At 40.7% G+C, this 25,758-nt stretch overlaps 1 protein-coding gene across 3 annotated transcripts in view; it reads right to left on the bottom strand.

Annotated features, from left to right (window-relative positions):
• LOC131438379 (GATA-binding factor C) overlaps positions 1-25,758 on the bottom strand; it is a 429,591-nt gene that overhangs the window by 19,693 nt on the left and 384,140 nt on the right. For all 3 annotated transcript variants that reach the window (XM_058608381.1, XM_058608391.1, XM_058608399.1), the window contains exon 5: positions 18,559-18,693. In XM_058608381.1, coding sequence (XP_058464364.1) covers positions 18,559-18,693 — 135 coding nt within the window. The remainder of the gene's footprint in view (positions 1-18,558; positions 18,694-25,758) is intronic.

The raw sequence follows: 25,758 nt of genomic DNA, 5'->3' as shown, positions 1-25,758 counted from the left end.
AAAGAGGTCGCCGAACTGCAGGCAAAACAATCCACCCCCCGTCTACCCCGGAGCAAAACCCCTCTGGCTAAAAAGATTAGCGACGGCCCCACCCCCGCGAAGGTGGCAGCCATCCTAATCGATAACCCCCCCCCAAACACAAAACACAGCCACCGAACTCCCGCACAAAAACAAAAACAAAGGGAACGTCCAGAAACCCGCAACTTCTCCACCCGCCCAGCCGGCGGAGGAACAAGGAAAGGCCCGAAAAGGCAAAAAACCCAAAAGTAAAAGCCCACCCAGCGTCCGAACCCAAACCCCAAACAACGACATCGAACTCCCCCTAGACTCCTCTTCTTCCTCTACTGATTTGTTCAGCATCTCCAGTGACGAATCCCTCACCTCAGAAGGGTTGACGATGGAAATCTCCGAATGAACCCCCCCCCCTCCCCAAAAAGCGACACACCCTTCCCTTCTTTCACTATCAAGGTCAACATGCGTTGCCCACCAAAGCCCCTTCCCAGCTACCCTAAAAGCACAGAACTAGAGCCTACTAATTCCTTACACAACTCTTTATCAAGAACCAGTCTCTTGACTCCACCATTAAATCCCCCTAACCCCACCACTACTCTACCGGATGACCAGCGGAGCTCCCCCGAGCCCTCCCCTGAGAGCCGGTCGGAGACGAGAGCGGGCCGTCCGCCCAGACAATTACCACCCCCAAAGGACTCGAGCCAGGCACAAAAAACGCCCAATGCGGCCGTTCTCCTGTACCTGCCACCCCACCAGTTTCGGTGGGCAGTGTGGTCCAGAACGGGAGTTCGGATCACCCCGTCTCCTGGGACACCCAGAGACGACGAACGCGCGAACAGTGTGGCAGCCCCATCCCCGGCTGCTCTTGGCAAGTGACTGCCTGTTGCAAGAAACACCGCCCCCGCTCCATCGACAGAAAGTTAGACCCACCCACGGACGGCCCCGCTCGCTCGCCCCCACGTCCTTTTCTCTCCCCAGTCAACTTCACAACAACTGACGGCATGCGGGACCATCTCTCCTCATGCCCCGTCTTAGTACCCACCTCCCCACCCACCCCAAGCCTCTCTACCCCCCTACTTCTCACCAGACCATTCCACTCAACTAATCCATCGAGCATCTCTTCAAGGTCCAGCGACAGTTCTTCTTCGACTGACCCACCGAACCGATCAGCGCAGATCACGCTGGCCCTCCAATGGAACGTTAATGGTCTCTCAAACGCCCTGAGTGACCTCCAACTCTTCGTCTCCACCCTCAACCCAGCCGTGATCGCACTCCAGGAGACCCACATTAGGCAAACCAAAGACGTCGGTCCTTGGCTTTCCAACTGTTACTCCTGGAATGCGGCCACTGGCGATAACATATATCAGACCATTGGAATTGCCGTGAGGAACGACATTCCATTCAAGGTCTGTAAGATCGATTCCAGTCTCCTCTCGTTGGCCGTTACTATACAGCTTCCAACCCCTTGCACCGTGGCGTCCGTGTATATCCCGAGGCAGGTTAGGGGAGTGGACAGAAAACTGAAGGACCTCCTTCAGAAACTCCCCCCTCCCTTCCTTGTCCTGGGAGATTTCAACGCTCACCACAGCGCATGGGGTTCGGCACGCTGTAGTAAACGTGGAGCGGAAATCTTGCGTGTAGTCGAAGACTGCAACGCCATTATCCTCAACGACGGGAGTAAGACATTTTTCAGAGGCACTCACACATCGGCACTGGACCTGTCCCTGGCGTCTCGGTCGTTGGTCAGCTCTTGCAGCTGGTCAACATGGCCGGACACCGGAAACAGTGACCACCTACCGATATGTATTTCCCTGAACAAACGTCCCCCACTTGCGTCGCGGAGAAAAAGATGGATCACTCACAGAGCCAACTGGAAAGACTTCGAAGACAACATCGAGGCCCTAGTCCCCCCGGACCGGGAAATCTCTGTAGAGGAGCTGGAAGACATTATCCTCAGGGCGGCAGAGGCTAACATTCCGAGAACCAGTGGGCACCCACCCAAAAGGGCAGTCCACTGGTGGTCTCCGGAGGTGGCAGCTGCAGTGAGCACCCGTAGGAAGGCACTTAGAGCCTTGAAGAAAACCCCACTAGATCACGTCACACGAGATGCAAAGGCGCAAGAATTTCGCCGCCAACGAAACCTATCCCGAGAAATCATAGCCAAGGCGAAAGCCAACAGTTGGAAAAGATTCCTCGAGGGCATTTCAGCGGACTCCTCCACAACGGAGTTGTGGAGAAGGGTCAACGCCTTTCGCGGTAAGCGAAGGCAAAAAGGGTTTTCTCTCGAAGTCAACGGGCTACATACTTCAGATCCGAACGTGATCGCAGAACACCTCGGGCGATACTTTCAATCGCTCTCTGCCGACACTGCACTTCCCAAATCATTTCTTCACATGCGAAGACTTCGAAAACTCCCACCCATAACCATCCAACCCGACCAGAACGAAGTGTGGAACAGACCTTTTTCCGCAGAGGAGCTTAACTTCGCTCTCAATTCCGCAAAAGGAAAATCGACGGGCCCGGACACTATCAATTCTTCCGCCCTCAGGTCGCATTACACTTCTAAACCTCTTCAACAAGGTATGGTCCACAGGTAAAATTCCTAACAATTGGAAAAAAGCCATCACTGTTCCAATCCCCAAAGGCTGTGCGGGGTCCTTTTCTACCAGCAATTTCCGCCCAATTAGCCTTCTCTCCTGCGTAGGTAAAACAATGGAGAGACTAGTAAACAGACGCCTCGTCAATTTTCTCGAAGAGCGTAATTTACTAGATCAAAGGCAATTTGGATTTCGTCAAGGTAAAGGCACAGGTGCCCACCTCGGGTCACTCTGTGATACTATACTAGACATAATCAACCAGGGCCTTCACGTCGATGCCCTCTGTATCGACATCGCAAAGGCATATAATACAGTCAACCGGGATGGAATCCTTCGCCAACTGGTTGACTGGGGTATAAATGGACGAATGGGCACCTTCTTGCAAGACTTCCTCCAAGGGAGGAACTTCCAAGTCTGCATCGGTGGATCTCTATCCCAAACATTCGTCGAGAACAACGGCGTCCCCAAGGGTTCGGTCCTAGCCGTAACCCTCTTCCTAGTGGGAATGAACTCCGTGTTCAGTTGCTTACCAGCTAAAATATATATCTTCGTTTACGCTGACGACATTGTGATTATCAGTGCCGAAAACTCCTCTATAGCAACCAGGAAAGTTACCCAACAAGCCGCCGACGCTATTTTGCGTTGGGCAAACCGGGTGGGATTCAACATTGCCCCAAACAAATGCACCCTCTCACACTTCTGTCGAGGGGGTCATAGGAAAACTGACTCCACAATCAGAATAGGAACAGTCCAAGTACCATTCGTGAAGCATCCCAGAATTCTGGGTATCAACTTCGACCAGAAGCTGAACTTCACGCACCACTTTGGTCTAGTCAAAAAAGATTGTGAGTCACGTCTTAGACTGATCCGTACTATAAGCACTGGGCACCCGAGATGGAATCGACACCAAGGGCTACTTCTAGCCCAGTCACTGGTATGGAGCCGCTTAACCTACGGGATAGAGGCGACGGCGGTGGGCAGAGAGAATCTAATCAAGATACTCTCACCCACCTACAATAGGGCTGTCAGAATTGCCTCAAATCTACTTCCTAGCACCCCAGCAGTGGCCGCATGCGTCGAAGCTGGTGTATACCCATTCCGCTGGTACTCCGCTTGGATTACATTCCGCCGAGCACTGGGGTGGCTAGAAAGAACTCACGGAGATGAAGATTGCCTATTACAGAAACTAGCTGAAAGGTTGTTCAAAAGTTTCACCGGAAGCAACCTACCCAAACTGGCTCGCCTACATCGGGTTTGGAAAAGGCCCTGGTACCAATCAGACCTTCCCAAGACCAACACTTCTCTGGCACTCTCCCTCGGAGCCAAACCCCCTCCAGCAAAAGCTAGAAGCAATTTCCTCCAAATCTGCGCTGACCGGTTCACAGGTGTCCCTGCATACTTCACAGACGGGTCTCGAACAGTTTATGGTACCGGAAAGAGGGTGTGGGGACCGAACTTCACCCTGCACCGGAGCCTACCCCCGGAAAGCTCGGTATTCTCTGCGGAAGCCGCAGCCATCTTCGCTTGTATCGAGGCTATCCCCCCGGGATCCGGGGCTGTGATCTTTTCGGACTCCCTGGCAGTTATAATCGCCTTGGAGGCCGAAAGATGCCGGCATCCGTTCGTCCAGGCGATCCAGGAGTACATCAACGACCAAACCACTGTGTGCTGGATTCCTGGGCATTGCGGGATCCCGGGAAACGAAAGAGCTGATGAGCTAGCGGCCATGGGCAGACAGTCACCACGATATACATCGGAGGTCCCAGCCGCAGATCTGATCACCTACTTCCAGGAGAGACTCCAGGAACATCTTGTAAGTCACTGGAGATCTTCTGGAGGATACCTCTCCAAAATCAAGGGGGAGGTGATCCGATGGACTGATCGACCAGATCGGACGGAACAGAGAGCCTTGTCCCGCCTTAGGGTGGGCCACACCCGCCTTACACATGCCCATTGCATCGCTCGTGGCAGCCCTCCCTCCTGCCAACACTGTGGAGTCAGGCTCTCGGTAGAGCACATCCTCACCTACTGTCCCGAATTCCAAAACCTTAGATCCCAATACAACATTAGCTCCTCTATCCGCAACGCCCTCTCCAACGATCCCGTCTCCGAAACTACCCTAATCCTTTTCCTTAAAGACGCCCGCCTCCTAAACCAAATTTAGTATCTTCCCCTCCCAACTAAACCCCTCTCAACTACCCCATCTCTCCTCACTTTCTTTCTCTCTCAGAATCTCGGCGAAAACTCAGCATCCACGACCTGGACCACCCGGACCACCCGGCCGCTGCCGCACACACAGCCGAGAAACTACACTGCTCCGTGGGCCTTCCGCGAGGGTGGGGCAAACCCCCCCGGAACGTCGACCACGGCCCCTTCTTACACTGCACCGACTTCACCAAAGTTCCAATCACCACTCGCGCGAAACCGGCCTCCCGGATCACCGATCGCTTGACCCCGCTCCCACCGGACTAACACCTGCAACCATCCCCAGAAAACAGAACCGGGACCAGGAACCCGGCCCGACACCCGGAAAAGTCACCCGTCACCGACCCAGCACCTAAGCGGCCATCCGCCGGGGGTGCTGCCCCCGGGGATGTTACCCGCAGCCCGAAGCTGTTACATCAAACCCAGACCAACACAGATAAAAATAGATATTTTGCCTTAAGCTTAGCAAATCTATGAAATGTATAACATGTAATGTACTGACTCGATGTAAAAACTCCTCCTTCCCTATAAATCCCTCACCTTATACTTCCCAACCACCCCTAAATTCCGACCCCAAACTGTTACAAACCCGGTGAACGACCAGAATTAGGTTAAAACCGGGGATAAATAAACGATATAATAATAATAATAATCTCCTAACGTCAACAAAATTTGGTGAAAATAGGAAAAAAAATCCTGCTGGAACGACTGGTAGACGAAAAATTCATCTCAAATTGATGGAAACGTTTGTATGAACTGTGTGAAACTTAATGATCTTATCTGCTAACTGAGACAAGAAAACATGTGATGTCTTTTTAAACACTTAAGCTTTCATGTGAAAAATATTTTAGCTTAAAATAACCTCAAAAATGGTTAGCATTTAGATATTTTCAATTCAAAATTAAATAGGGAAACGGCTCCCTATTTCATCTGAGCTCCTATTTCCATCTCATCCCTTCACCTCATTACTTTGAACATGAATAATATCTTACAACCTACCTGAACCAAACTGTGAAATGTTTTAAAATGATTATAAAAGCTATTGTCACACTTTCCTATTGACAGAAATGGATTTAAGTTCTTCGTTTATCGTTTTTTCCATTTAAAATAAACTCACTTTTCAATTTAGGACACATTTTCGTCTCAAGATTTACAGTTCGTCATGTTTCTGATTATCTACTAATCGATTCGTCTCAAAACATGATCACTTTTTCGCACAATTACACTACCATTGAATGCTGGATGACTTCATAATTAGTAATGTTCACTTGCCACTTGTTTAATTAACGATTTAAAACTTCAAAAACCACCCGACAAACAATAAAAGTCTTTAAAAATATGAGATGAAAGTTTTTCACTTAGTTCACTTGATTGCGCTTTGTTTTCATCTCATTTGGTTTCGCAAAGTTGCCAAGTTTGCTCATAATGTTACAAAAAATAAATTGTTTTTCTTCTTCAAATTATTATCAAAAAGTATGTTTTTGGTATCCGTGACATTATTTTAATTATATTATTGATATTAATACTTCAATAAACCTGTTTTTGCTTCGAATATTACCAGAAAGAGCGTGTTAAATACTAATGAAATAACCATTATGGCAAATCTAGTAGCACTGGTTTCATTCCGCTATACGTCATTGCCAATGTATAGGATGAATAAAGGATCAACGATAGGATGGATAAAAATCCATTGAGATGGAATTAGGAGCAGAGTAGTGAACACATCATAAGTGTTTTTAAGCAGTAATATGAAATAGTTATAGTGATTTTAGTGGCTAAATCGGGGTTTGAAGGCGACGTCCTTACAAATGAAATGAAATAGGGAGCTTTTACCCTAAAACCTCTGAGTATGAAGCATGGATTAATCGAATCTGGTATTAATTCCAAGGCCAAAGAATTTTTTCGATCAAAAATTTCTGACCCCATTTCGCCAAAATAAGGAACATATGAAAAACAAAACATCACATGAAACTTCGTTCGGTAATTTTGGCATCTTTAGACGAGTTTCGAACAAGACGATCTACCAATACATAAGCATACTGATACATAAGTTCACCTACCGAGATTTGAACAGCTGAGATCGGTAATCCAATTGAAGTGTGTACACAGCTCCACTCGGCAATTCTCAGATTTTTTTTAACAAGTTTTGAATAGCCGAACTATCGAATACCTTTAATCTAACGATATATCGACGTGAAAGTTTCATAAGATCATACAAACCAATTAGAGTTTCCCTTCGTACATCGATATCAGTGTATAATTTGTTGCCTCAAACCACCACTGGAATGAAACATCATTTTTATTGCTAAAATCACTAAGATTTGAACAGCTGTCATTGTACTAAATACAAATAGTAATACCCCTATGTCCCATACAAATGAATATTCAATGTACGGTTCATCGATTGAACAAGTTGGCTTAGCCCATATATTTGTTTCGATGCAACAGTTTTGATGTGGAACACATCTTTATTAGGGGTGCAAATCAGAAACTCAAGAAAAAGTACACGTAGAAATGTGGTCAGGTTTTAAACACTTACAGCTCAGTCTGTTTTGTATCAATTATTAATATTATTTCATCATTTGATAGGAAATATTTCTATGTTTCGATTTGAATGTATCAAGCTACGTATTTTCAATTATATATGATTGAAATTTTGATTAGTAGCGAGCAGTGTCCTATTTGGCTGCTAAAAATCTTTGGCATACCGGATTTCCCTGCCATAGACGACGGTTTGGAAGGAGTAAGCGATGTATCAAAGAGAGAGCATCGCTCTGATTGGTCAATCGATGCAAAAGCGAAGCTGTTGGAAGCACGCGAATCTATAAATAGAAGCGAAATTAAAGCTAACGTTTCAGTCCTACTCCTAGCATGCTAGAGGTAGATTGTTGCTAGACAGCAAGACAAAAACGTGCCATAAAACGATTTGAAGCTTTAAGGGCTGATGCCAGTTGTTAGCGTAAAACCGAGTCGCTCGCTGTGCGTATTACATTTCTCTTCATGCTCTCTCGTAAATGTGTAAAATGACTCTCGATGTGGCCGGATGGCCAAGAAAGTTTTGATATTTTCGGTTACAAGTTTGACTACATCACATAAAATCCAAGAAAGCTACCGTTTGTTTGGCAGCCTTGATGAGCCGATTTTATTTCTCTTATGTTTCGTTACGTTACCAGGATACAAGAACAGAAAAAAATGGTGCCGCCATAGAAACGTACTTACCATTACAAAAATAGCATTCACTTAATTTTTATCGCGACAACATATATGCATGTTTTTATGCACTAATCGCATCTAAACTAAATTATCTAGACATTGTCAGGATAGATTTTTGATTCTTGCTTTTGAAGGCGAGATATTCAATGAACAAGTTGAAAGTTGCCGTTTTCAGCTATGCAACTCTTCCTTCAGAAAAAGACTTTCCCGACCGCTAAAGTCAAACAATCATTCTGAAATTTTCACAGAATAATCTAAACTAAATTTCTAAGAGATTGTCTGTTGGGTTTTTTGATATTCGTCACCGTTTCTGAGAAAATCAGATTTGAAGCGTGAAAATAGCTCTTTAAAACGCCCTAAAACACACTGGCCTCAGTCCTTAATTGGTATACTCTGATCTTGTGTCATGAAAGCTCGGAATTCTATGTTATGTCGTTTCCCCATGTGAAATTGACAACTACCTCTGGATAAATTTTGGGTGCTTAAAATTAATTTCTAATTTATATTAGATGAACTCGATTGATAATGAGAAATAGTTTATCGCTTCAACCGAAATCGCAGAATGGTAGAGAAACTTAACGCTAAAAAACCGCTTGCATAAAAAACTTGAACACAAGCTTGGCGAAGAGAAGCTTAATTATCGAAATCGCAAGTATGTACAAAGATATAATTGCATATATTTGGGATAATGGTGTAATTTCGTCGGTCATAAAACAAATGCAAATCATGACAAATGATGTTTGTTGTTGGTTCGGATTGATTGAACTTTTTGATTGTAGATCATTAGAAATTTTGGTTGCCTTGTTCCACATCAATGGCTCGAACAACCCCATGGGGCTGATCCTTGTAGTTTTTTTTTTAAAGAAAGAGATCGTTTCTGGCAACGCTTGATGCTAGTTGCTACGGAGAAAAACAAGTTTGTTTGTTTATGTTTATCGTTGCTGTATTAAATAGCAACTATTAGTTATATAATATCGACAGGTAATAAACCAATAAGCTCTTGAAATGGTACAAGTAAGGAGTGTATCGAAAATAAGCTATCCACATTCATTTGTGTTGTACGCATATATTTGAGATGGTTTTTTATGCTCAGATCAAGTGCGTTTGGCTGTCAGCTTTCGGTTGTTTACTTGTTTGTGCGGTTGAAATTCTGCGTTTTCAAAATGTCGCGTTTTGAATAGGAAGTGAAAATTAAGGTTCTGGATACATGGCTAAGTGAGAAGGGTATTACTATACAAAAATTGGCGGTTCGGAATTCATCATGCCAGTGTTAAAACCATCAATAAGTTTGGGGAACACTTTTCTTTGGATGAGCTACCAGCAAGAGGCAGAAAACCCGGTTCATCCAGCCCGAAACTGGAACGGAAAGTGGTATCTCTAATCACAAAGAACAAATCAATGTCAATACGTGATTTGGCCAAAAAAGCAGGAACGTGTGTCGGAATGATCCATCGTATCAAGAGGCGAAATCACCTAAAGACCTACAAGAAGCAGAAAATCTTGAAACAAAGTGAAAAACAGAAGAAACGAGCAGCAACAAGGGCCCGGAAATCCAGAGTAAGCAGCAGTTCATTATAGTTTGAGTGTAATCGTCACATTATCTCTAAACCATTATTTTCTTTTCACAGATAGTCTGAGTGCAAATGAAGCCATTCGCTCAAACGCTGCTGGCAAAAATGAACCTTTTTTCTTGGGCAAAATAAAACAGTGCCTGAATGTCATATTGAATAATAATTATCAAATCACAATAGTTTGGGTCCCGGCTCATTGCTCCATTCCGGGCAATGAAAGAGCCGATATTTTAGCCAAACGTGGTGCTATTGAGGGTGAAATTTATGAGAGACCGATTGCTTTCAACGAATTCTATAGCGCGTCTCGCCAAAGAACACTTGCCAGCTGGCAAGCTGCCTGGGATAAAGATGATCTGGGTCGGTGGATGCACTCAATTATTCCTAAAATATCGACAAAGGCATGGTTCAGGGGACTGGATGTGAGTAGAAATTTCATTCGTGTGATGTCCAGACTCATGTCTAATCACTACACGTTAGATGCACATCTCCTTCGAATTGGACTTTCCGATACTAATCATTGTGCTTGTGGCGAAGGTTACCGCGATATTGACCATGTTGTTTGGATATGCGTGGAGTATCGTGATGTCAGATCTCAACTAATAAATTCCTTGCGTACCCAAGGTAGACTATCCAATGTCCCAGTTCGCGACATTCTTGCTTGTCGTGACGTTCCTTACATGAAACTTTAATGAAAGTCCATTGGAGTTCCAATTTAAATTTTATTTTATGTCAGATTGTTTTCTCTTCCATGAGTTCAACCAATAGCCAGTTATCTTGTATTAAATAAAAGTGATGAACTGATACAAACAAACCTGAAATAGTTATAAGATCATGTACAAAATAAATGTATTTCATTTAATGTAATTTATAATAGCAACTCGCTTGATAAAAACAGTGTTTAGATTAACTAATGAATACCAACATACTAATATGATATTCGAAATGTATTAAGTTTAAAGTACTATGTATTGTGGATGCCACGGCGAAGAAAAACTTATGTATATTGCCTACGAAATAAACGTATTTAGGAAAAAAAGGGCCCGGAAATTGTATTCGTGTCTTTTACAGTGTCCAGATGCATGTGTTTTGATGGACGATGAGACCTATGTAAAGGAGGACTCAAAAACCCTTCCAGGTTCACAATATTGTACTGTCGTCGTTAGGAAGGATGTGAACGATGCGGACAGGTCGATTCAAGTGGAGAAATTCGGCCGAAAGATACTGGTATGGCAAGCAATATGTTCCTGTGGTTTGAAGTCAACCATTTTTTACACTACCGGAACTATAAATGCAGAAATCTATCGATCTGAGTGTCTCCAGAAGAGATTGCTGCCTTTATATACGAAGCATAGTACATCTTCACTGTTTTGGCCGGATTTAGCGTCGGCTCACTATGCCAAAACCATTCTCAACTGGCTTGCGGAAAAGGGTATAAATTTCGTTGAAAAAAATATCAATCCACCATATTGCACTCAGCTTCGACCAATCGAACGTTACTGGGCAATCGTGAAGAGGGTGTTCAAGAAGACCGGTAAGGCAGCTGGGAACATGCAGGAGTTCCAAAAATTTGGGCTCAAGCGTCCAAGAAATGTGATGCAACACTTGTCCGAAACTTGATGAAGAGAGCTCGATGAAAAGTTCGGAAATTCGTGAAGGAATAACTTAAATTTCATCCGGTTTTCATTATGCTCAAGTTCAACCTCGTACAATAAAGGATCCATTTTTAGTTTGAATAAAATATCGTGTTTTATCATAATTTAAAAGACAAAATTGTGGATAGCTTATTTTCGATACACTCCTTATACAAATAACTTTTCAAAGAAGTATAATATCTTATTATTTTTTCTTCCGATTACGGTATTTGTCCTTGTTCGACTGTCAAATAGAAATAGATCGTTATTTCAAATTAACATAGTGATGAGTGAAAAAAGCATTTTGAATATCATGAAATAAATATCACTGAGCCACGCCATTAACCGTGTTGACCGGTTTGACGTTCCACTTTCTGGCATATTTATAAATGTGGTTTTCAATTCGCTTGTGAATTTTTTTCGTATATTTCACTATAATAAATAGTAACTATGGTGAACTAGTTCCTACCCTTCAGCGTTGCTAGTTCTATGGAAAATTCGTTCAAGTAAATTGTCACTCTGACAGTGTACCTTGACAGTGTACTACATATTGTAAAACGTGTCCCCGAAATTGGTCCAAGCATTCCGTATTTTAATTTGTATTTGATTGTACAGTGGTCCAAGACGAGAAATTAGCGAGACAAACATATTTTCGCAATTAAATATTTTATTTTTGAAGTTGGCATCTTTACAAAAGTTTGGGATGAAGAGCTAAGAATGTGATTTCTTCGACAAAGTTGCTCGAAATAAAATTTGCTTCAACTTTACTGCAAAGTGCAATAGTTTTTATATTCAATTAAGAAAGTTAGATTCCTGATGTCATTTGAAATATGGACCACTCTAATGGCTTTTTAAATCAAAAGATTCGCCAGTTTTTTTTCCATAAATATTTTTATTCAGGACTTTTCGGGTATAAGCTTTGCGCGTCCGATTGTTTCATATTTTGTTTCTTTTAATATAATGTTTTGTTGCTATTGGATCTTGTTGTTACCTCGTTGTTATATTGATTGAAGTTAATAGTACGCTGGAGGCTGGAAGCATTTTTGAAGTATAGGTACCGGGCTCACTAGTTACCGTTACTGAACGGTTGTCATTGTTTTTCGATGAAAATGTCCTTTTCGCTGTTTCAGTGCAAGGTTATCCATAGTGTTCAGGTTGTTCACAAAACTGACATACAACCAGTTGACTTTTATAGGTCATCAGCGTTTTACACGGATGTATCCCACCTTGACCACAAACGATGTAAGATGAAATCGTCTTACATAGTTTCATATGTATCACTCGCACGCCATTCCGGATACCGGGGAAAAAATCCGCCATACTTCCCTTTCGATGGAAGTATTTCACCGTACTGCGACATATTTTCTCGAACGAAATGATCACTAGCCTGCAAGGGAAGGTCATGTCCACGTACTTTTATGGCATCGTCCACCACGTACACAGGGATTTTGTATTTAACACTGTCATATTCGATACTGTGCACCTCATTGTTAACCGAAGCGAATGCAATTGCATCTTGTTCACGTTTAAACGAAATGTACATAGAGTTAGACGCTTTGTTGAATTGAAACTCACTTACATCATTAATAAACCAACAATAATCACATTGAATGGCTGGAATTGACATGGTCTGATCAAGCAAAATACTTAGGTTTAACGTATGAAAAAAAACTCACTTTCAAGAATCACATTGAAGGAATTCAGGCAAAGTGTAATAAATATATTAAATGTTTATATCCTCTTATAAACAGAAATTCTAAGCTCTGTCTAAAAAGCAAATTATTAATTTATAAACATATTTTCAGACCAGCCATGCTTTATGCAGTACCAATTTGGTCAAATTGTTCAATTGGATCGTTTCGCTCTCTGTATTAGTAAGTAAGTTAGTATATAAGTTCCTGTTTCCCATTACACAATACAAGTAGGTTTACAATTTTCCCTACACAAAAATCACAGAATCGCGGAAGCAAATGATGTCTTCATGGTCATAACCAAATCATGTATATAATAGGGCTGAAAAGTCACCACTTGTGCAGTAAGATTTCAATTTCGTTGGTCTAACTTTGCAGCGCTTGAAATCAATACAAATTGAAGTTGGCATTGTAGACCAAGTTTCAGGCTTTGTTGAATCGTATTTGCCCATTTCGTACACTCTATTGTTCACTACACTGTATTGTCTTTGTTTCTGTTGTTCCGACCGTAAGCAATTTTCGACTGTGTCGGATGAGATGCGAGCACGAACTGAAATGTGCCAGTTGATTACAAACAAATTTTGTGAAGAACCAATTACTAAAAAATAATGTTTAGTAGCAAAAATATTGTTGTCTCGCTAATTTTCCCTTTCAGACTACTGTGCATTGGTAACCAAATGTTAGTGTTTAGCCAATGCTTCTAGTTAGTTTAGTATACGAGATTAAAGGTGAAGCTGAAATGAATGGGGCTATCGTTATTTTAGTTATATTTCAACGAGTGTTTCGTTTAGTATGCCCAAAAAATTTAATAGCTTTCTCAGTGGGTAGCTAAACACGGAATTCGCAGTGGCTTTTCGTTACATTTCGTTTAAATGCTGAACATTTCACTTGTGATAATTATAGAAATTACCAAATGCGAGTGGATGAATGCTTTTAAATTCCATGTGGAATTCAGTATGGAATTCGGATCAATGCAGACTGCCACTCGTCTGCAATTTGATTCGCAATTCATTATGATTTCTTAATGGATTCCGAATTAGATGAACAACCGATTCCGAACCGATCCAAGTCGGAATCAAATTCCAGGCGATTTAACTGGGCTGCAACGCAACAATCGACTCCGAATGGATTTATTCTTCAACCGATCGGTTCGGAGATCTGTCGGAATTAAGTTGGAAAAGCGAGCTAAACTGTCAATTCGTTTTCTTCTTCATTTTCTCCGATGTTACTCGTTTTCGTGCTGATTTTTAGCTGAAGTCGAAATGAAAATTTCCTACAACTGAATATATAATATTTAATCTTTGAGTTCTTCGTATATATAGAACTAGTAAATGACCAGTTCTTCCTAGAATTCCAGTATAATCTGTAGAAAAAGGCATTAAGCAGTTTTTGTTGTACTGCTAGTGCGACCTGACGTAGAATAAAATGATTAATAGCAAGTGTTTTGGAAGTAGCAAATAATCCTCGGTTTGTCTCACAGTGAAACTCTGTAGCTACTCTCATCCTAACAGCGCCTAGATAAATTTTTAACTTGTCTTATCCTGATTGCTATGAGATATCTGACTAAAATGGAAATACCCAGAGAATTCAACTATCTCAACAAATCTGAACCAAAAAGAATTCAGATTGGCCATTTAACAGATTTGAGATTTAGTAAGAAGATATGTGTGCTGGATCATTAAAATTACGCACATTATTGTAGTGGAATAATTTTATTGCTGAAGAATCGTCATAAACGAAATGCTATTGTGGGCAAAAATGAGTAAGACTTTTGAATTATATTTCGCGAGGAAACCTTATTTATCGAAATATTTTTTTTCTTGGTTGGTATAACTGTCAGTGACATCAGTGCCAAGTGTAACATCAAAATATTTATTATTGTTTAGTATACGTCTGTCTTCCTGAAGTATTAAAAGTGAAACGAGTGTTTCATTAAATTTTGTGTGCGGAATCAAATTCCTGGTGCCGAAACGTTCAGAATGTTGCAAAAGGCCTTCGGTGATAATTATTTGTCGCGTGTTTTTGATTGATACAAGTTGTTCAAAGAGGGTCGAGAACGCGCCACGTCGAAGGAAAACAAAAATCAATGTAATGTTGACCGTTTTCTTTGATTATCGAGGTGTGGTGCACTCCGAATTCCTTCCGACCGGCCAAACTGTCATTTGCGCGAAGCTATGCGTAAAAAGAGGCCGGAATTATGAGCCGACAACTCTTGGTTTTGGCGCAACGATAATGCACCGTCGCGTACTGCATTGATTCTTCGTGATTTTTTCGTTAAAAATCCAACCAATACCGTTCCGCAACCACCGTATTCGGCCGATTCAGCTCCGTGTGATTTCTAGCTACTCAGCAAGCTCAAACGACCGCTCCGGGGAAACGGTTTTGAGTCAATTGAAGACATCAAACGTGAATCGCTACGCGCATTGGAGGTTATTCCGGAAATTGACTTTAACAACTGTTTCGAGTATTAGAAAAACCGTTGTCACAAGTGTGTTGGGGGGATTACTTTGAAGGGGATGAAATAGATTTGGTAGAACTGATAAGAAAAATTTCTTTTGAAAAATTAATAGTTAGAAGAAAAGAATTCCGTTAAGTAGAAAATAATTTCATAGGAAAAGAGAAACTCCTACAATTGTGGCCTTTTACGACATGAAGGTAGGAACCCAGAGCATCTGCTCTTGACTACATTTTATGGCGTCGGATTCCACACGGCATCTATGCTGGTCCTGTCCGGAGAATGATTATAGGTAATATCAATCTACTCTTGGATTCTTGCTACATTCTCTCCGGTTAAACATAATTAGAAACGAAGAAATCAGTGTTAACCATAAAATTATTTTATATCAGGCCATCTTAATGCATACTTTGGTTGGTGGATAATTGCGTGTAAAGTAACACAAACATATTTGGTCCTTATCAGTATTCCGTACCTACCTATTTATTGGCAAGCCTGTGAAAGAATGAGAATTCAAGCCTTGTCATTCGAGAACTACAAAACTCTTGGACGTAGTAATGCGCATCTCTCTCGCATAGTAATATCACAGACTAACAGACAGGACACTCAAATTAGATTCTTCAATCATTTTAACGGTCATTTCGAATATTCCTTTATTTGGGACAGTACTCACATGTGTCATGATGGCGCCACGCTACCCTATCAAAAACATCCTGTCTGTCATCCAGACTGTGTTTATTTTTTCATTTATCAAAAGAGTTGCCATTCATACAGAATTATTTGTAATGTATTGATTTGTATACGTCCATGCGAATTTCATGCAGGATACAGATTTAATACATATTGCCAAAACTATATACATAATTGTGCTACTTCTCATCCTCCAACGCAATACAAAATTGAACCCGTTTTGTTACAATATTTACTTGCTTCTGGTCTGCCGCCTCTTAATTTCGGGTGAAAACTACCAACACAATAAAAAATAGTCTAGATGAACAACGTTGAGTCAAATAAATGGTTACCTTCCAACATCGTGAAAAAGTTAAATATATTATCAACGTAATCCAATAATTTATTGTGACGATTCATTTTCAAATATTTTGATGAAATCAGGCATCCCTGCAAGCAGCTGATCGGTGTTGACGAACGAGGGGAAATCAACTAGTAAAAAAACTTTTACATAACACAAGGGGTGTACAGATAGTAAATAGTTCGCGCAGTACAATATAGATGGAACTAGTGCATCACGAAAAAATATTTTTATAAGAATTTACTCATACTGTCATGTCTGTTAGTCTGTGGTAATATTCTACACAAGTTCTTCGATGGCGATCGTGAGCCAAAGCCAAAGCAAGAAAAGTAAAAGTCGTGGCCTATTTCAGACTAGATTTAGCCCTTGTTGCATGTGACGGTTAAGTCCGTTACCTTAACAATCTGTCTCTCATCTGTCAACGCAGCCGGCAGTCTTGAACGTTCATTGATGCGTTGCACAATTTGCATTCTCGGCATCTCTTTGTACCTCTTGGGCTAAGAGCTGCTACTGTTACTCGAAACTGTATCATTATTATTGATTGAATGGATCCCGACGGGACGTTCGAAGATCCCTTCATTCAATAATAAAACGATACAATTTTCATTTCCACTCAATAACAATCCTCACATAAAAGTGACGATGAAAAGAGCCTATCCCCGTCCCAGTCCTGCTTTAGTTGACTCATTGCACGGCATGAGAAAAAACTCACATGAACAGGAACCATATCCAACCGAACACCCAATCGTTTCGTTGGACAAACAAAACAAACATAACCTAGCAATTTGGCATCCGCACTCCGGGAGGGTTTGGCGAATCAAAAGAACGAGCAAAAAAAAAAATCGGTAATTGATCCTCGTCGGATCCCATTCACGGCGCAATGGTTTCAATTACACATTATAAGTGATTCCTCTATACCTCTCCCGTACCTGTGAAGGACAGTTTGACAAACCCCGGCCCTGGAAGAAGATGGAAAATAATAACAGGGAAAATAAACGAGAGAAATCAACAACAAACTGCAACACTTCGAGAGGAGGAGAGAGAAAAAAATGTATATAATTTCCGTACAATAGAACCACTGAACCGGCATGGAATCTCGGATCGGCGCAAGGATAAAACGGAAGTCACGCGGGACAGAACAGCAGCAATCCGGAGGAAATGAAAATGCTCCGGTAGTAGCGTTTGACAATTGACAGATTTAAAGAGGGCTTCCACGTTTTGTTTTTTTTTGTTTTCCTGTTGCTGCTGTTGATAGTGCACAAAGTAAATGGTACTGTTGAATCATCAGTGCACGAAAGCGAACCTGTGCACAAATGTCATCGTCATCGTCGTCCTCGTTGTCGTCGTCGTTGCCCGGGTACCGAAAGAGAAATGAGAAATTACGACCGATTAGGATCTCGACGGAGAGAAATCATTCGAATTTGGAGGATTTTGCGGTGAAAGGAATCTTTCTTATTGCTACAGAACAAAAAAAAAAGTACAGACAACTATAGTTTTCAGTTTCTGCTGTTTTAACCGGCTTCGTAGTGTGGAATATATTCCCCGATGTAGCAAAATAAATTCTAATGAAGATTCATTCGCGCATTTCCCGTGTAATGACATCCTGCCGAAGACAAACGGACACAATGTTTCGGATGTCCGCAGCTAGTCAGTGAACAGGCGAACCGAATGAAAACGCACTTTATGGTTTTGGGTATCATAGACGAATTGATTGAAGATTCATTGAGCTGAAAACTGGTCACCCCGGACGGAAGTCGACTTCCCGGGCAACGGGTGCCGCGTTGCAAGCTCACCGGCGGGTGGTGCTGAGGCGTTAAATTTATCGGACACTTTCAGCAAGGCCAGCATGCATGCAGGTTCTTATGTGTATTTATGAGCTAATCATCCGGGACTACGAGGACCGGGAGTATTGCAGCTTCCGCGAGCCGTTTCCGTAATGATCCCATCCAAATACTTATTGCTGACGGTGGTCATTCTGGGGTGCAAGTAATTTATGGTCGGCTATCATTTATACCAACGCATTTCCTCATCCTGTAGGGATTCGATTGATTCGAGACTACTAGCCCGGTTAGCGCGATCCGTCATTGGATGTCATTGTGATGGCACTGCAAGGAGGTGCGTACTCTAGCCAGTTAGAATAAGGTTGTACTTACATTGTGCAGTTTATAGTACAAGCCGCAGGCGTTACAAACTGGTTCCCCGCCTTGGTTTCTCCGCCAAAGGGTCGTGGTTGTGGTTTTGCAGTTGGCGCACGACGTTCCGGCCCGTCTTGCTGCGCTTTGTAGGGACTGTGAAATAGGAAAAGAAAAAGAAAAAGAAAAGGATAACAAAATATTACTATTCTTTCAACAGCCTCATGCCTGCAATCCCCAATCGATCAAATACCGTCCGTAATTTCAAATTTAGAAAGAAATCACACATAGAAACACACAACAAGCAAGAGATTCGATTGATCCGGCTGTCAACTTTAATTGGTAGCTGATCTGTCCGACCCGATAGCCATCGATTTCGGTTCTAATTTATACTGTTCTGTCACTACGTTTCAGTCTTTCGTCTTACCCTCTTGGCATTCGTCCAACCGACCGAGAGCAGATACTAGCAACAGCAGCAGCAGCGTTCAAAAACTCACCACTAATTTGATTAATGCACTGTCTAATTTACTTTTTCTTTCCAAGAGAGTTTGAACGCAACGTTTTGGACACGGAGCCGGATTCCGGTGATCCGGTGTGACATCCAGTCCGGTGGTCATGTGAAATTATTTATGCACAAAAAGGTAGTGTCGATGCTGACGAACCGTGTGTGAGTGTGTGTGTGGCGAGGGTGGTATAGCATGAGGTAAATTATCGCTCATTTTGCGCCTGTCACGAATCCGCAGATCACCGTGGAAGGAAATTGAAAGCTTTGCGCTAAGCCTCAGACTGGAAGCGGTAGCGACTCCCCCACATGCCGATGGAAGCCGGCCGGATCGGGAATGTGACCGAAGGCAATCCAATTAATTTTCTGTCCGGAATGGACCTAGGCTTCGGTGTATGTGTGTGTGTGTCTGTGAAAGGGATTTTGACGCTGGCTTGATTACCCGCGGAAAGAAGATGGATTCGAATATTTTTTAATTTAAAATTATTCATTCGATGTCAAGTCCGTTCGTCCGGATGAATGAGTGGACGGATGGAATGGATCGAAAATATGAACGGAACAGGAAAAAAATAAAATAAAACAAACAGAAGAAGAACAAACGGCAGGAACCAGTTGTTCGGAATCTGACCTGCAGTCGAGATTTCCTAATTAAAACGATTCAGATATCGATAACCGAAGTTTTCGATAAAAGCCAATTAATAACACCTCCGTTGACAGTTGTTGTTTCCAGCTGGTGGCAGCTCGCCCATTGACGAACGAGTAGTAGTAGTAGTAGGAGAGTGTGAAGGAAGTTATACGGTCATTATTCATGATGGTTTGTACGTCATCAACCGGGCTGGGAAATAAACGAAGCTATCATGACAGTCAAAAATTTTATCCTCCCATGCAGCAAACAAACGGACATTTGCTTGATCTAGTTGGTCAAAACAGTATTCTTCGTTCGTCAGTTGCGATGAAAAATGTTCAATTCTGTTAGAATTGAAAAGTGTTCGGAACCTAATTCTACCCGGACGGATCATCCAAACGGTCCACTGTGCAGCCTCCGGCTAAAACTAGCTACGGATGATGTTTCAAAATCAGGCTAATAGAAGAGAATGTTGTCATAATTAATGATTGTTCTGGTCTGGTTTCCAGTTTTACAAGACTAGTTTCGGATTTGAGCAGAAGAATTCATTTAACATCGCGTTCATTTGTGGAGGAGACAGACTCGGAGAGGAAATATTTAAGACCAACCAGGGAGTTTGTTAATAGAAAAAAAATTATGTCGAAAATGTTTCTGTATTTGAATTTGAAGATTTTAGGTCTGTCTTGCATATTAGTTTTTACCTAGTTTAATTGTATTTAGGAACCATTTTTGTCTGCGGTCGTCAAAAGGTGAGATGACTAAGTATTCACAAGTTTCTATCTCATGTCTCTCCGTGTTTCTATAAGGTATATTTGGTTAATAGAACGGTGTCGACTGGCTGCTATCGTCTTCTGCGTTAGTAGCAGAATGAGAGGGTGCGAATTTGTTAGTACAGGGTCCGCCATGTAACCTTTTTTTTAAACATGCAATAAAACACAAACGGTTCATCCGATTTCAAAATTTAATATTTCATTTTAAAGTACAATCCTTCCGGTTAATTGTGGGATATAATTTCATTCAAATGGCTGCCTCGGCTGGCCTTGCAGTACGCCATACGATCCGTTTAGTTTTTTAGTACATTTTCGATTGTATGCAGCTTTATTTCAGCTATGGCTGCACGATTGTTGTCCTTCAAGGATTGAATTGTCTCTGGCTTGTCCACATAACACTCATCTTTGACAGCCTCCCAAAGATAATAGTCTAACGGCGTCAAATCACAGCTCCGAGGCGGAAAAACGACATTCGAATTTCGACTGATAATTCGATCTTCGAAGACTGTGCGCAGAAGATCGATCGTAGCGTTGGCTGTGTGGCACGGAGCGCCGTCTTGTTGGAACCAAATGGTGTCCAAATCTTCTTCATCTTCGGGAAAAACCAATCGCTAATCATGGCGCGGTAGCGCTCGCCATTGACCGTGGTGGCGGCTCCTGCCTCATTTTCGAAGAAAAATGGCCCAATGATGCCGCCAGACCAAAATCCGCACCAAATCGTTACTCTCTGAGGATGCATCGGCTTCTCCATGATAACGTGCGGGTTTTCCGTCCCCCAGATGCGACAATTTTTTCTTATTAACATACCCGCCGAGATGAAAATGTGCCTCATTCGAGAAGATGATTTTTTGGTACACATTCCGCAACATTACCATGATTTTCAAAGTAAAACTGCACTATTTTAACGCGTTCCTCAAGCGTATACACAACTATTTTCATTCAGCGGAAGGATGATAGTTTCTGTCGAATCAGAAGTGACATAATAACCGCTAGTTAAAAAAAAAGTTAGATGGCGGACCCTGTATACGATAACTAATTGAAGATGCGAAAATTATTGAAAATTCTTCATAAAAATAGTTCGGCTTGACTTCCTACACTGCGACTAGTTTCTATAGCCGCACAAATGTTTATCGCACAAACTTGTAAATTGAAGGGTTAAAACTTCATTTCTCCTGGTAATAAGTTCAAACAAGATTTGTTCAAGAATCTGAATTGACAATTTGTCATTTATTTATTCATGTTCATGAAATTAAGTGTCTACTTTCCATAACCGTATTTATCTTTTTGGGCATATTTCCAATCAAATTCTTCCAAATCCTCCCACTGGTCACCAAAGGAGCTCAATTTTCTGGTCGTTAAACCAGGACTTTGTAGCGGAACTGGTGTGAATGCTGGTATTATCTTGATGAAACACGTATTTTTTTGCCACGGCACTTAGCTTTAAACGGCACTAAGCAGCTGTTAAGAAACTCAATATTATCCGTCGAGTTCATCTCACTAGATGTGAATGTCAAATTAAGTTTTCCTATAGCACAAAACCCAAAGCAAACGATTAGAGATCCTCCTCCAGAGTTACTTCTGGAGAAGTACTCTGGTTCCTTCCATAGATCTCGTCAACAGCCAGTAAATCTATTGGGGCCATCTGAATTGAATTTGTTTTCATCGGAAAAAATCGCCTAGAGTTGAAAAAGAAACATTAAAATAATTAAAAATTGAAAAAAAAATTAGTTGGATTCACTAGTTTAAAAAAAATTAAATTTCACAAAGATTTTACAGTGTTTGGCGAATTCTTTTCGTTTTTGTTTATGCACAAGAGTCAGATTAGATGCCTTGTTCATTTTTGCCCGAATAATGTTGGGACTGGTCTGCAAAGCCTTCCGAACTGTTTTTTACAGACTGGCAAATTAAGAGTGGACTTGATTTCAGAGAGAGATATGGTGGAATTTGAGCCCAACTTCACAATGCTTCGCTTATCCCTTGGTGACAGCTTAGATTTTTTTCGGCATAGTCGTAGCATATTTTTCTTCAACTTTCGAATAATTTCGTACGACTCCGATCCGATCGCCTGAGTCTACGTCCAATTTCTCGAATTGAAACACCTTCCTGCTTATAAACCTTAATCATTCCCTTTTCTTTCTCACTTAAAACACTTTTTCTTGGCATTTTTAATCAATTTTAGTGACATTTACTTTATTAAAATAAACCAACCAAAGCAATGCTCTGTGTGTGGCTATAGAAAATGGACACTCAAATGATTGAAAACACGATCATTTTACAAATGTTACATAGACACTATCAAAGTACAGTATGCAAAACAGATGTTTCACAGATACAAACAGACACATTGATTACACCGTGAACATCGTAAGGTGTGTAAAATTAGAGGTGCTGCCAGTGTTGGTGATTGCCGATAATTTGACAGAAGCTGCTCGATATGTATCTATATTGTATACAACATTTTCAATCCGGTAGAAGATGCTACAAGAACTCGTGTCTCTCAATGCATGAACCGTCTCTACATTTCCTCGCTCCCCTTCATACTCTGAGTATTTCACGGCCCTTAAAAAATCATTGGATAATGATTGGTGCTGTGTGGAATTTACCAAGAGAGAATTGCAAGTTGACAATTATCGCAGAAAATCGAATCGATTATTCGACTTGATAATTCTCATACTAGGTTGTAATATTTCAAAACCCTTGTGTTGAGCATTCACATACATTTTCATAGACACAACTTATACTAGTATGCTAGTGAGCGTTCTTTGATACGATAAAAGCCATCCTTGGGTGCTACTATAGAAATTAACCGCAGTGTACTACTGAACCTTATCCGATTCTGCCAAATCAACCCGATTTTGGAACGTCAATCTTTCCCATTTTAGTCATAGATCGATTTACGCAAAAAAGCGGGCAGAAATTGTAAACAATCGTTCAACTATGAAAACTGTGCGTGCTTGTAGTAAAACATATGGAAAACATTCGGCGACATTTCCGCCAAGACAATTTGTACTGTGGTGAAAAATGTATACCAGCAAACTGAAGACTATTGAAGAACAAAAACGTGCTTAGACGTGTTAGACGATACCTTTTTTTCATCGATCCATATTTTTCTACGTAATAGTAATGTAAGGGTATGTAAGGGTTACCGTTTTGAGTTCAATGATAATGCAAAATTTCCAATATAAGGTTTAACATGTCACAGTCGAACAATTAACAATTATGTTGCCAAAAGGAACCGTGCTAAAAATTAATCGAGCCAAAGTACACTGTGCTGTTCAATCTTGCATTCAATTTAGAAATGATTGTATTCAAAATTATGTCTAATTTTGATTCCAAACGTCATTTCATCGTCCTTCGTTCAAAACCTGAATTATTGGGATATATTTAAAAAATCGACTACACAAAAATATCGGTATCTCCTTGAATAGTTGAGGAATTTTTACATTCTTCGACTCGTTTGATTGATATAACGATAAGGTATCTAAATTTGGAATAAATTTTTAGTTTTTAAGCTCGAATGAGACAGATAATGTCAAAAAACTGCAAGTTTCGGAATAAAATTTTGTATAACTCGGAAAATCAGAATCAGATCCAAAAATAATAACGTTTACACTTCCTGGAAGACCTTTCATTTGCAACTAGTTTAATCAAAATCGGTCTAGCCTTCTCTGTGAGCTCGACCCTATTTGTTGACAATACATATACACACACATTTGCTCAGTTCGTCGAGCTGAATCGATTGGTATATGACACTCGGCCCTCGGAATTTTTTAAAAAGTTTGTGAGAATTCTATACCTATTTTGCCTTTCTCATATAGAAAGGTTATGCAATCACTGTGAAAACCGACTTTTGAACCGACGCACAGTGGTTCGAATCAATAAAAACGTGGACATAAATCATTAGCTGCCAAACCGTTCTTTTAATGCATATAGTTGCTTTGAAGAAATTATTTACAAATATATACCGCGTAATTTGATCCTACCATTAATTGTTCATGGCCTACTTTGACAAAAAAAATGTAACCATAACTTTTTTTCTGAAGAGATAGAATTTTTTTTTCTTCTACAAAGTTTTAGAACTATTAAAAATAATTTACTTTGTCAAATATATCAAAAGTCTAGGTCGCACCGTTTCGGATATACAAAGCGTTTTTATGGCAACCCCCTTAAAATCAGTTTTTTATTCATAAATTTTTTCGAGTTATTTTGTTAAACATACTTTGTTTGGAATGATTTTAGAATTTATAAAATCGCATATTTTTGTTGAAGATAGTGCATAGGTTTGGTCTTTCCTGGCAAAGTTATGCAACATTTTACCTTTTTTTTACCTAGGATAAAACCTTGCACTGAAGCGAAATATGCAACTTTATGCAGCTGATTTTTACAAAATTTGTAGGAAAAGATGTGCCAAATATCATAGAAAAAAATCTAAGTGGCAACCCCCTTAAATTATGGCAACCCCCTTAAAACTAGTTTTCTAGTCATAACTTGTTTCGAGCTATTTTTTTATGCATACTTCGTTTGGAATAATTGTAGAAAATATAAAATTTCATAATTTTGTAGAAGCTAATGCATAAGTTTATTCTTTTCTGGAAAATTTATGCATAATTTTACCTTTTTTTACCTAGGAAACCTTGTGCCGAAGCGAAATATGCAACTTAATGCAGCAAACTTTAATAATACTTATACCTTATCCAATTTATTTTCCAATAAGATTATCTTGAGTACTCTTCGTGTGACTCATTTTCACTATGACCATGCTGAAACCATGAATGGTTAAGAAACAGAGGGCGCCACGCGACTGCTATTTCTGTAATTCACTTTTGCAGTGAGCGTCGCCCGATCAACATCTCGTCTTAAAAATCGTGTTGCTTCACGATAACTCAATTTGTTTACACGTTTAAACATGAAATCTCTTCGTAGAGGTTTGTACTTTAACAATACTTTATCATATTTTGTCTAGAAAACATTTTTCCATTTTTTAAATATGTGTTGGAGTTTTGATAATTTTTCGGATTTTCAATAATTAAAACTAAATTTGAAAAGGCCTAAAATTGCATCTAGTTCCACTTAGATTTATTCTAATATTGTCAATTGTAAAAAGTAACAAAACAAAAATCGCAACAATTTGCTTAAGTTGCGCGTGCAAGCATGAACTTGTTTATGCGTGTTTACGCGCATCCAGACTGGTAGTCGGAAATAGGATAGAAATATCTTTCATATATTTGCATACGTGCATAGCATGTATAGTAATAATCCATGGGGTATTTCACACAAAGCCTTTTTTCAACAGCCTGTAAAATATAACTGATTTCGAATATTTA

Source organism: Malaya genurostris, chromosome 1, assembly GCF_030247185.1.
Source record: "Malaya genurostris strain Urasoe2022 chromosome 1, Malgen_1.1, whole genome shotgun sequence".
Classification (NCBI taxonomy): Eukaryota; Metazoa; Arthropoda; class Insecta; order Diptera; family Culicidae; genus Malaya; species Malaya genurostris.
Note: the sequence above shows the minus strand (reverse complement) of the source record. Positions and strands in the feature narration are given on the sequence as shown.